This window comes from Ictalurus punctatus, chromosome 9 (assembly GCF_001660625.3).
Source record: "Ictalurus punctatus breed USDA103 chromosome 9, Coco_2.0, whole genome shotgun sequence".
In the NCBI taxonomy this organism is placed as follows: domain Eukaryota; kingdom Metazoa; phylum Chordata; class Actinopteri; order Siluriformes; family Ictaluridae; genus Ictalurus; species Ictalurus punctatus.
Window position 1 is genome coordinate 26,742,501 of NC_030424.2, and position 12,500 is coordinate 26,755,000.

The following is a 12,500-nucleotide window of genomic DNA, read 5'->3' on the forward strand; positions in this document are numbered from 1 at the left end:
TCATGCCGTTATGTTAATCCTAGAGGTTCACATACTTTTGCCGCTCACAGATGTGTAATATTGGATCATTTTGCTCAGTAAATAAATGACCAGGCATCATCTTCTTGCCTCATTTGTTTAATCGGGGTCGCTTTATCTACTTTTAGGACTTGTGTGAAAAATCTGATGATGTTTTGGGTCATGTTTATGCAGAGATAAAAACTTTCTGGTGCTTATAACTTTCAAGCAGCACTGTGTAGTGAGGGAATATTGTGAGGATAATTGTTTTAGTCTTTATCGTGTGTGTGTGTGTGTGTGTGTGTGTGAGAGAGAGAGTATTGATGCATTTTGTTGTTGCCTGGTCGCTCTGTTTGCAGAGATAGTCAGGCAGTTAAATGCCCTCAGCAGTATAGATGGAGACGCAGATGAAGACCCAAAGCACGCCCTCAAAGCAGCCTGTTCTCCTGCAGGTCTTCAGCTTTAACTTCACCTCTCTCGCTCCCTCTCTCTCTCTCTCTCTCTCTCTCTCTCTCTCTCTCGCTCCCTCTCTCTCTCTCTCTCTCTCTCTCTCTCTCTCTCTCGCTCCCTCTCTCTCTCTCTCTCTCTCTCTCTCTCTCTCTCTATCTCCCATCTCCTCTCTCACTCCCCCATCTTCTCTCTCACTTTTTCTCTCTCTCCCATGTTCTCGCTCTCTCTTTAGCTCTCTCTCCCATCTTCTCTCTCTCTCTCTCCCATCTTCTCTCTCTCTCCCATGTTCTCTCTCTCTCTCTCTCTCTCTCTCTCTAACATGTTCTCTCTCACTCCCCCATCTTCTCTCACTTTTTCTCTCTCTCCCATGTTCTCGCTCTCTCTTTAGCCCTCTCTCCCATGTTCTCTCTCTCTCTCTCCCATGTTCTCTCTCTCTCCCATGTTCTCTCTCTCTCCCATGTTCTCTCTCTCTCCCATGTTCTCTCTCTCTCCCATGTTCTCTCTCTCTCTCCCATGTTCTCTCTCTCTCTCCCATGTTCTCTCTCTCTCTCCCATGTTCTCGCTCTCTCCCATGTTCTCGCTCTCTCTTTAGCCCTCTCTCCCATGTTCTCGCTCTCTCTTTAGCCCTCTCTCCCATGTTCTCTCTCTCTCTGACATGTTCTCTCTCTCTCTCCCATGTTCTCTCTCTCTCTCCCATGTTCTCTCTCTCTCTGACATGTTCTCTCTCTCTCTCTCCCATGTTCTCTCTCTCTCCCATGTTCTCGCTCTCTCTTTAGCCCTCTCTCCCATGTTCTCTCTCTCTCTGACATGTTCTCTCTCTCTCTGACATGTTCTCTCTATCTCTCTCTCTCTTCCTATCTCTCTCTCTCACTCCCCCATCTTCTCTCTCTCTCTCTCTCTCTGCCCTTCTTTTGCATTGTGTTGCTGTTTGTCGTGTATCGTGTCCGACGCCGTTCACACAGGCGTGAAGTGATTTTTGGGTTCAGTTCCATTTCCTTTATGCTCTGCCTTCGTTGCGTCTCTGTTTTGTGGTCGCTCTTTGGGTTGAGTTTCATTTTCCTGCTGTTTGTAGTGAACCAGGCCTCCCTCATTAGCCTGCTGCAGCTACTTCCTGTGACTGGCCCCGCCCTGGGTGAAGCATTTCTACTATCCGACCATTTCATCATAGCCTTCACGACAGATTTGGAGCTTTGAGTGCTTTCTCTCAGTTCCAGATTGATTGTTTGTTGTACCAAAAAAAAAAAAAAAAAAAAAAACCCACAAAAAAATGTAGTTGATCCGTCAGGATGTGTTTACGGTGTGCATTGTTGCAGAGGAAGTGATGAGGCTAAAGTCTCGCATTAAAATCTTTCCTGCAAAGATCTGCTTCAGAGAAGGATTTATATCCCCCCCCCAGCAGATTTGTCACTATTATTAAAAGCTTTGTGTTTGTGTATCCGTGCGTATGGATACTCGAGAGGTTCACTCCAAAACGCAGTTGTTTGTTGTTTATTGTCGTTACTGCATTCATTTTGTGCTTGTTTGTTGTTGTTGTGGTTTTTTAAAAAAATTTTTTTTACATTTTTTAAATATACATTCTTGCTTCATCGATGTGTCATCAGCTTTTACTTCTTATATTGATTGTAAGCGATTTGTTTGCACGCAGTGACACGGTGTACGTGTACGTGTGAGTGAGTACTGTGTGGTGTTCTCCTCACACCGGTTTGCTTTGCACAGAGTTGATCAGTAAGCTGAACTTCCTGGAGGACGACGAGCAGGAGCAAAACCTCACCAGCTCCAACCTGTTCGAGGAGGCTGACGACCCTGTGGACCTCAACCCGTTCGGTGACCCTGATGAGGAGGGTAAGGGATGACCTTTAACCTTTAAGTTACAGAGTACACACGGGCTAGACCGCTGTCTAATTCCGTCTTCTTGCTCGTGTGTCTTCCCTCCAGAATCGGGCCCAGCACCCGCCCTGGAGTCCACCTTAAGAGACGAGGACTCTCCGAATCCACTGAACCCGTTTGACGAGCCGGAGCCGGAGCCGGATCCAGAGCAACCCGAGTACAAGAACCCCTTCGATGAACCGGAACCGGAGAGCTTACCCCCGAAAGGAAGCGTGAGGAAGCTCCCACGTCCTGTGGACATGAGCAAATACCTGTACGCGGACAGCGGCAGGACGGAGGAGGCCGAGGAGCTGGACGAGTGAGTGGGAGGCGCGGGGGTGGGAACGTAGCACTGATTAGCGTGAGAGGAGGGGCTCGGAGAAATCGATCTGAGGGAAGGAATGATGAAACAGACGCTGTTAAAATATACATTTTGTCTGAAGGACAAGATCGTTTACGTGATGCTTGTACAGCTTCTAGACGATTTTTGATGTAGTCCAGTGAAGTTTCTGACTCGACAGTGTTGCTGTAATTTAGCACTGTGATGTTTCATGACCTGCTCTAAAGATTTCCCTTCTTCACTTCCTTTTTTCCTTCCGTTTTCCTTCCGTTTTCCTTCCGTTTTCCTCTCTTCCCTCGAGTTCTCTGATATTAAAGTGGTTTCCTTCTCTTTAATTCCTTTCCTTGACTTAGTTTCATTCAATTCTTTCCCTTCAATTCCCTTCACTTCTCTGCTCCTCCCTTCAATTCTTTCTTTCCCTTCACTTCTCTGCTCCTCCCTTCAATTCTTTCTTTCCCTTCACTTCTCTGCTCCTCCCTTCAATTCTTTCTTTCCCTTCTCTTCTCCTCCCTTCAATTCTTTCTTTCCCTTCACTTCTCTGCTCCTCCCTTCAATTCTTTCTTTCCCTTCACTTCTCTGCTCCTCCCTTCAATTCTTTCTTTCCCTTCTCTTCTCCTTCCTTCAATTCTTTCTTTCCCTTCTCTTCTCTTCTCCTCCCTTCAATTCTTTCTTTCCCTTCTCTTCTCTTCTCCTCCCTTCAATTCTTTCTTTCCCTTCACTTCTCTGCTCCTCCCTTCAATTCTTTCCTTCCCTTCACTTCTCTGCTCCTCCCTTCAATTCTTTCTTTCCCTTCCCTTCTCTGCTCCTCCCTTCAATTCTTTCTTTCCCTTCCCTTCTCTGCTCCTCCCTTCAATTCTTTCTTTCCCTTCACTTCTCTGCTCCTCCCTTCAATTCTTTCTTTCACTTCTCTGCTCCTCCCTTCAATTCTTTCTTTCCCTTCACTTCTCTTCTCCTCCCTTCAATTCTTTCTTTCCCTTCACTTCTCTTCTCCTCCCTTCAATTCTTTCTTTCCCTTCACTTCTCTGCTCCTCCCTTCAATTCTTTCTTTCACTTCTCTTCTCCTCCCTTCAATTCTTTCTTTCACTTCTCTTCTCCTCCCTTCAATTCTTTCTTTCCCTTCACTTCTCTGCTCCTCTCTTCAATTCTTTCTTTGCCTTCTCCTCTCTTCCCTTCAGTTCTCTTCCCTTCAATTCTTTCTTTCCCTTCGATGCTCTTCTGTCCGTTTCCTTCCTTTCATTTAACTTTAGTTCCCTTCAACTCCCTTCCATTTAGTTGCTTTGACTTGCTTTAAGTTCCCTTCAGCTGCATTATAATTTTCACTTCCCTTTTAATTCCCCTGCATTCAGTCCCTTTCATTTCTCATCAGTTCTCCTCCTGTCAGTTCCCATCAGATCCCCGTCCTTTCGCTCGTTCACCTGTACTCTCTCTCCTTTCTTCCTTCCTTCCTCCCCTGATCCCACTCTTCATCCCTCCCTCCCTCTTTCCCTCAAACCGTCCCTCCCTCTATTCCTCCTGCTTCATCCAGGTCAGGGTTTTTTAGCCTAATCCCGTAACGCTAGGTGCACAGCAGGAACGGGGCTCACAAATTCCACACACAATGCTAATATTAAATTTGTAGCGTGTGTGTGTGAGTGAAAGACGGAGATGGTGAGGGTGTGTGTGTGTATGTGAGAGTGAGGGTGTGAGTATACCTATATATGTAAAGAGTGTGTATGAGTGAGCGAGAGAGAGAGGAGAAAGCTGTAAGCAAGGGTTTTCGGCAGAACAAGGCCGCTGTTGTTCGTGGCATACTTTCTCCCCGTCTGTACATTTATATCCTCTCTCTCTCTCTCTCTCTCTCTCTCTCTCTCTCTCTCTCTCTCTCTCGCTCTCTCTCCCGCTCTCTCTCCCGCTCTCTCGGCCCCGAGATGCATCTCTAACCTCGTCTTTCAACCGAATAGCTTTCTTTCCATTGTGTTTGCGTGTGCGCTGAGTGACGACTCCTCGCACAGCGGTGCGTATTGATGCCGTGCATGTCTGCCTGTCAGTGAGTGCATCGCCGGGGTCAGAGGTCACAAGTTGTGACCTCCGGAACACCTGGCTGCTCTGGAAGCCAGCGGAGCGTTTTATTGGCTCACGCGGCTCTGATGCGCTCCTCTTACCTTCCTGCTGAGACACACACAGAGCCACACAACTGAAGGAACCAAACAAGTTGTCTTTATAAAAAAAAAAAAAAAAAAAGTGTTTTCATTATGTGTTGTTTATTTCAGTTGTTTTTTTTTAAATGATATTTTGTTGTTGTTTAATTCTGCCACGTTTCGGTTGCATCATTTTGAGACACAAATATATTGCTCAGTTATCAGAAATTCGATATTCTTCACTAATACGAGTTGGGAAACTGTTCTTATCGACCGAACGCAGTAGGGATGACAACACAAGAACATAAAGAGGCATGTTATCAGATATTATTGGTCACGTTGGCATACCAGTTGGTTTCGGAGCGTCCATGTGTTACCCATGTTGCTTTTAAAGGTACTAACCATAGACTGTAGAAAGAAAGAAAAAAACATGGACGACGCACCTTGACTGTAGAAAAGCAAAGCCGCCGATGTCCCAATACGGCGCCGACGTCTCGGAGCCCGAGTCTGCGCAGCAGTGAGCGTGAAGTGGAGCCGCGGTGTCAAGGTCCCGCCCACACTCCCGCAGAATCGACCGCAATCACACGCCCCTGAACTTTTTCAACAGTTATGGAAGTGCTCGATTTAATTAAAGTTTTAATTTCATTTAATTAAACCTCGGTGACTGCTTCGCTCAGAGGAGCTGTCGATCACAGCTGTCAATCATGACCCCCCCCCCCCCCCCCCCCCCCCCCCCCGGCTTTAAAGCGTCAGATAACTAACTAAAAAAACGAACACTTGAAGTTACATCAGCGGGATAAAAACGACCTAAAATGACAAACACTCGTCGGAAAGAATTTATTTGAAGTGTAATTTGATTGTTTAATTGTCTCCCGTCCTGTTAGATTACATGGAGAGGGCGGGGCTTGTGACGATACTGCAACCAGCCACCTGGGGGCGATCGAAACGTTCTGGCTGGACTTTTCAGTACACACTTTTTGCGACACACTCGGTACTCACAGCTGAAAAGTGTAGAAACCCCTGTTTTAAATAATATCACTTCATAAGCTTCATTCATTTGTCAGAGTTAGGATTCAAGTCCTTCCGTGATGAACCTTTTGTGTCTGGGACGCTCCGAACGGACACAGGGTAAGCGGGTGTCCCGCCGAGTTCGTTTCCTACACATCTTGATATTTTTCCGGGATTTATTTATGGCGGTACCTGATAAGTTTCCTGATATTGTGGCATGTGTGATTATAAAAAAAAAGCAAGCGTCGTCATAACGATCGGCGGAAGCGTTTATTGTCGTCATCTGTTTGTGTTTGCAGGTCGTGTTTTAAATGGGATCGTCAACCTGAAGCGTGTTAATTGTGTCTGTGTGGCTTATTTTAAGATCGAACCCGTTCTACGAGCCCAAGGCAGACAGTCCGGCTCGGTCCACGACAGAAAGCACGGCTGCCTTGAAGAGCACCAAACGGTGCGCTCCTCTGCCCCCCTCTGCCCCCTCGGTGACCCCCGCCGGCCCTGCGGTTCCCAGTGATCCCAAACCAGCTGTGCCTGACAAGGTGTCCATCACATGCCCTGCGCTCGGGCCGAGAGCGCTGGTCTCTTCCTCACCAAAGGTAAAGAGTCTTCCTCACTCCCGTGTCACTCTTGTTTTTTTTTTTTTTTCTTTCCCCGTTCAAAATGGCCCCTTATGTCTTATACATTCCGCCATTTTTTTTTTTAAACTCCTATTCCGTTGTCGTTATTTCCTTCTCTCCGTTTGCAGCTACCTTTCTCCTCCTGCTCTTATTCTTCCTCTTTTTCTTTCACTCCACTGCCCACATCTCTCTCCGTCCCTTCTTCTCTCCATCCCTCCATTCTGCTGTTCCGCGTCTGTCGTTTGCATACGCCATTTGAATACAGGCATGCATTATGCTCCTTATGCATGCGTGATGAGTCTGCTCGCTTAATGCTTTGGTGCCTGTAATTAAGCTGCTCCGTGCTCGAGCTGCGCTCGAGGAGGGAGGGAGGGAGCGAGGGCCTAGGGCGTAGGGTGTAGGGGGCGAGACGGAGCCCAACGTTTGCAAATAAGAACAAGCACCAGTGATCAGGGCAGGGCTTAACTACGGGCAGCTTCCCACGGAGTGTGTGGTTTTTTTTATTTACCCCCCCACCCCCACCCCCCCCGACTCGTGTGCGTGTGTGTCTGTGCGTTAATGTGGTCTGTATTTAATTATGGCCGAGGTTTATCAGAGAGCAGCACTCGTGCGTGTGTGTGTCCGCGACAGAGGCCTGGTCCAAACTTAAACACATTTAATTACCCAAAAGCATTGGCCTGTGAGCAGGAACACACACACATGTGCTCGTCCATACACACACACACACACACACACACACACACACACACACAGATATCCTCTGCTGCCACATACACAAAATTTGGAGAGACACAACTGCAAAGAGGAAGGTAACTGAATTTCACAGTCTAAACCTGACCCTAACAGTCACCGTATCCGTTAATCTAATCCTCAACCGTCACCGTATCCGTTAATCTAATCCTAAACCGTCACCGTATCCGTTAATCTAATCCTCAACCGTCACCGTATCCGTTAATCTAATCCTCAACCGTCACCGTATCCGTTAGTCTAATCCTCAACCGTCACCGTATCCGTTAGTCTAATCCTCAACCGTCACCGTATTCGTTAATCTAATGCTCAAAGGTCACCGTATCAGTTAGTCTAATCCTCAACCGTCACCGTATTCGTTAATCGAATCCTAACCATCACCGTATCAGTTAGTCTAATCCTAAACCTGACTCTAACGTCACTGTATCAGTTAGTCTAATCCTAAACCTGACTCTAACGTCACTGTATCCGTTAGTCTAATCCTAAACCTGACTCTAATGTCACCGTATCAGTTAGTCTAATCCTAAACCTGACTCTAACGCCACCGTATCAGTTAGTCTAATCCTAAACCTGACTCTAACGCCACCGTATCAGTTAGTCTAATCCTAAACCTGACTCTAACGCCACCGTATCAGTTAGTCTAATCCTAAACCTGACTCTAACGCCACCGTATCAGTTAGTCTAATCCTAAACCTGACTCTAACGTCACTGTATCAGTTAGTCTAATCCTAAACCTGACTCTAACGTCACTGTATCAGTTAGTCTAATCCTAAACCTGACTCTAACGTCACTGTATCAGTTAGTCTAATCCTAAACCTGACTCTAACCATCATCGTATCAGTTAGTCTAATCCTAATCCTGACCCTAACGTCACCGTATCAGTTCTAATCTAATCCAAAACCTGACACTACAGTGGAGTGCAAAAGTTTGCACACCCTTACAACAGAGCAGTGTTGTGTATATTATTTAGTATGTCAGGTTTCATAGATGGTCCTTAATAAGGAAGGAATAAAATGATTGGCCGTGCTGTTATAGGAAAATAACCACAGACTGGGTTGACCACCTCGAAGTTGATTATTTTCCAATAACGGCACAACCTGAGGTGTTTTATTCCCCTTATACAACAACAATTTGCCAACAACTGGGATTATTAATTATTAATGAACAACACATGGTATTTTTATTTGTTTATAATTACATTTGATTCTTTTCCTCCAGAAGCTCTGAGGCAAACTTAACTGTGTTTAATTAACTTAGTATTATATTGACCAGCCAGGTAACGTACGTGTGTGTGTGTGTGCGTGTGTGTGTGTGCGCGCGCGCGTCGTCTGTATAGGAAGTTTCACTCACTCCCTAAATCACTTTGTGTCTGTCAGAACTTTAATATGTGCAGGAAGTCTTCTGTCTTTTCTTTGAGGTTTCGTAAGAGGACGAGGATGGTACCAGGGATTAATGTAAATGAACGAAGGATGAGAAAACGAGTTGTTCTTAGATAGAGAGAGAGAGAGATGGAGGGATGCTCTGATTCACCAGAATGCCGTCTTCACCTCTCTTCCTTTCCCCATCTCTCTCCCATGTTCCATTCCACGTCATGTTTCCCGCCAGCACGATTTCACCCCTCCTGCACACTCGTCTGCTCTCTCTCTCTCTCTCTCTCTCTCTCTCTCTCTCTCTCTCTCTCTCTCTCTGTCTGTCTGTCTCTCTGTCTCTATGCTGCTGTGATGGAAGGATTTGCAGCTGTTCATGCTCCATAAGTTTTACTGTGTTCTGGGTGTTAATCTAAAGGAAAAGCCTTTGCAGTCTGATAGATCTGCATATGATATCACACACACACACACACACACACACACACACACACACACACACAGTTCTGTCAGAGTGGAGACTAAGATCTCAAAACTTCAGAGCTTGAAGATGTGGAAAAACTTGTCAGTGTCACTTTTGCATGCCCTCTCTCTCTCTCTCTCTCTCTCTCTCTCTCTCTGTCTCTCTCTCTCTCTGTCTCTCTCTCTCTCTCTCTCTGTCTCTCTCTCTCTCTCTCTCTCTCTCTCTCTGTCTCTCTCTCTCTGTCTCTCTCTCTCTGTCTCTCTCTCTCTCTCTCTCTCTCTGTCTCTCTCTCTCTCTCTCTCTCTCTGTCTCTCTCTCTCTCTCTCTCTCTGTCTCTCTCTCTCTCTCTCTCTCTCTCTGTCTCTCTCTCTGTCTCTCTCTGTCTCTGTCTCTCTCTCTCTCTCTCTCTCTGTCTCTCTCTCTCTCTCTCTCTCTCTGTCTCTCTCTCTCTCTCTGTCTCTGTCTCTCTCTCTCTCTCTCTCTCTCTCTCTCTGTCTCTGTCTCTCTCTCTCTCTCTCTCTCTCTGTCTGTCTGTCTGTCTGTCTGTCTCTCTCTGTCGGTCTCTCTCTCTGTTCTGTCTCTCCATCTTCCTTTCCTCCCTTTCTCTTTTTATCTGGAGAATGAATTTGGAGACAGTCAGACCCTCAGATACTCTCCCTCTCTTCCTCTCTGTCTATCTGTCTATCTATCTATCTATAGTTGTAATCGAAAGTATTCGACCCCCGTTGCAAATCAGGTTTATTGTCAACATTTACACTTCCAGCTGTTTGTAATCAAACAAAAGCAATTGAAATAGCTCAACACGACGAAGTGGTTTCCCCAAATTCAACTGAACATGCAACTTTTAATGACTTCTCCAGTCTCAAAATTATTCACCCCCTTCATGGAAGGCATCTTTAGTACTTAGTAGAGCACCTTTTACTGTTATGACCTGCTGCAAACGAGATGCAGAGCCAGACACCAGCTTCTGACAGCGTTCCTGAGGAATCTTATCCCATTCCTCATGAGCAATATCCTCCAGTTCAGTAATGTTCTTGGGTGTGCGTGCTGTAACCGCCTTCTTCAAATCCCACCAGAGATTTTCTACGGTGTTCAAGTCAGGTGACTGTGATGGCCCTGTAGAATCTTCCAGGACTTCTCCTGCAACCAAGCCTTGGTGGAATTTGAGGTATGCTTTGGATCATTGTCCTGTTGGAAGGTCGAATGATGCCAAAGCTTCAGTTTCCTCACAGACGGCATGACTTTTTCTCCTAGGATTTCCTGGTACTTCAATGAATCCATCTCGCCTTCCACACGCTGCAGGTTTCCAGTGCCAGAGGATGCAAAGCAGCCCCAGAGCATCCCCGGCCTCCACCGTGCTCGACTGTGGACAGAGTGTTCTTTCTTCACTCTTCTTCCTCCAGACATACCGCCGATCCATCGTGCAGAAAAGTTGCAGTTTAGTTTCATCGCTCCACAGAACAGAATCCCAAAACTTCTGCGGCTTATTTATATGATTTTGAACCAACATTTATTGTGCTTTTGGGTCAGTAGTGGTGAACGTCATGGAAAACTTCTGCATTTAGTACTGCATTTATTTACTGTGCTCACCGAAACCTCAGTGCATGTTGTCACCAAGTCTTGCTGCAGGTCTTTTGAGGTCACTTGAGGGTTTTTCACAACCTGCCTTCTCAGAGATCTGCTTGCAGCCATTGATAGCTTCCCTTTTCTGCCCCGTACAGGTACTTCACACAATTTTCTGCCCCTAGCCAGTTCAGGTATTTCATGTGTTCCAGCTCAAGCACACCTGGTGCAACTAATGAAGCCCTGGATTAATTGTATCAGCTGTGCTTGAGACAACACCTGTTTTGCATATTTGTGCTGTTGGGAGGGATTCTATTCAAGGGGGTGAATAATTTTGAAACTGGAGAAGTCATTATAAGTTGCATTTTCAGTTGAATTTGGGGAAACTGCTCGAAGCGTTCATCGTGTTGAACTATTTCAACTGCTTTTGTTTGATTTGTTCGTTACAGACAGCTGAAAGTCTGTACATTTCGACAATAAACCTGACTTGCGATGGGGGTCGAGTCATTTTGATGATGCAACTGTAGATGGAATGAGAGGAAGGGAGACGGTATTTGAGGGTCGGTCTGTCTCCAAATTCTCTTTCCAGACAAAAAGAGAAAGGGATAAAAGGAAGAGTGAGAGAGAGAGAGAGAATGCAAAAGTTTTGATATCCTTTTCAACTGCTCTTGTTTGATTTTATTTTGATTGAACTGTATCTATCTATCTGTGTATCTGTTCTGTTTCTCAGTCTATTCCTCTCTCTGTTAATCTCCATCCATTTCTCTCTGACTTTCTATATCTCTCTCTTTCTGTATGTTGCCCCTGTGTGTGTGTGTGTGTGTGTGTCTCTCTCTCTCTCTCTCTCTCTCTCTCTCTCTCTCTCTCTCTCTCTCTATCTGTCTCTCTCTCTCTCTCTCTCTCTCTCTATCTGTCTCTCTCTCTCTCTCTCTCTATCTGTCTCTCTCTCTCTCTCTCTCTATCTGTCTCTCTCTCTCTCTCTCTCTATCTGTCTCTCTCTCTCTCTCTCTCTCTCTCTGTCTCTCTCTCTCTCTATCTCTCTCTCTATCTGTCTCTCTCTCTCTCTCTCTCTCTCTCTCTCTATCTGTCTCTCTCTCTCTCTCTCTCTCTCTCTCTATCTGTCTCTCTCTCTCTCTCTCTCTCTCTATCTGTCTCTCTCTCTCTCTCTCTATCTGTCTCTCTCTCTCTATCTGTCTCTCTCTCTCTCTCTGTCTCTCTCTCTCTCTGTCTCTCTCTCTCTCTCTCTCTCTATCTGTCTCTCTCTCTCTCTCTATCTGTCTCTCTCTCTCTATCTGTCTCTCTCTCTCTATCTGTCTCTCTCTCTCTATCTGTCTCTCTCTCTCTCTCTCTCTATCTGTCTCTCTCTCTCTATCTGTCTCTCTCTCTCTATCTGTCTCTCTCTCTCTCTCTCTCTCTCTCTCTCTCTCTCTCTCTCTCTCTCAATGTGACAGGGCATGCTGTCCTTTAGTTTTCTATGTTGTTTCTGGAGTCACTAAAACTAATCAAAGGCCCAAATTAAATTACCTCATTCAAGATCACACACACACACACACACACACACAGGTTACACTCCATTGCCCCTCTCTCGTTTAGCATAAAGCGTGTTTAAATTTAAATGAGCATTGCTTTAATTGAGTTTGCAGAAGGCTATGGTCGTGGTGTGATGGTGTTGTTTTGAGGAGATTTCTGGTAGAAGCCCATGAAAACACTGTGCGTGTGTGTGTGTGTGTGTGTGTGTGTGTGTGTGTGTGTGTGTGTGGGTATGGGCTGTGTGTTTGGGCATTAGTGAATTGTGTGACTACTGCGGTGTATCTCTGAATGTTTGTTGTACTAACTCCTGTCTAACTGCATTTTAGCTTGATGGAAATCACGGACCCCGACCTATCTATTATCAACCCTGACCTCCTCTGAGGCGCTAAAGCAAGTGGATAAGGACAAGGGCACGTGCTAAACGCTGTAAATAAATGTCCA

At 45.8% G+C, this 12,500-nt stretch overlaps 1 protein-coding gene across 4 annotated transcripts in view; it reads left to right on the forward strand.

Annotated features, from left to right (window-relative positions):
- The window catches only part of ehbp1 (EH domain binding protein 1), a 163,703-nt gene that overhangs the window by 55,521 nt on the left and 95,682 nt on the right, over window positions 1-12,500 (forward strand). For 3 of the 4 annotated variants that reach the window (XM_053682914.1, XM_053682915.1, XM_053682912.1), the window contains 4 exons: window positions 357-449; window positions 2,164-2,289; window positions 2,383-2,632; window positions 6,143-6,371. In XM_053682914.1, coding sequence (XP_053538889.1) covers window positions 357-449; window positions 2,164-2,289; window positions 2,383-2,632; window positions 6,143-6,371 — 698 coding nt within the window. The remainder of the gene's footprint in view (window positions 1-356; window positions 450-2,163; window positions 2,290-2,382; window positions 2,633-6,142; window positions 6,372-12,500) is intronic. The other variant, XM_053682913.1, reaches the window with a different exon arrangement.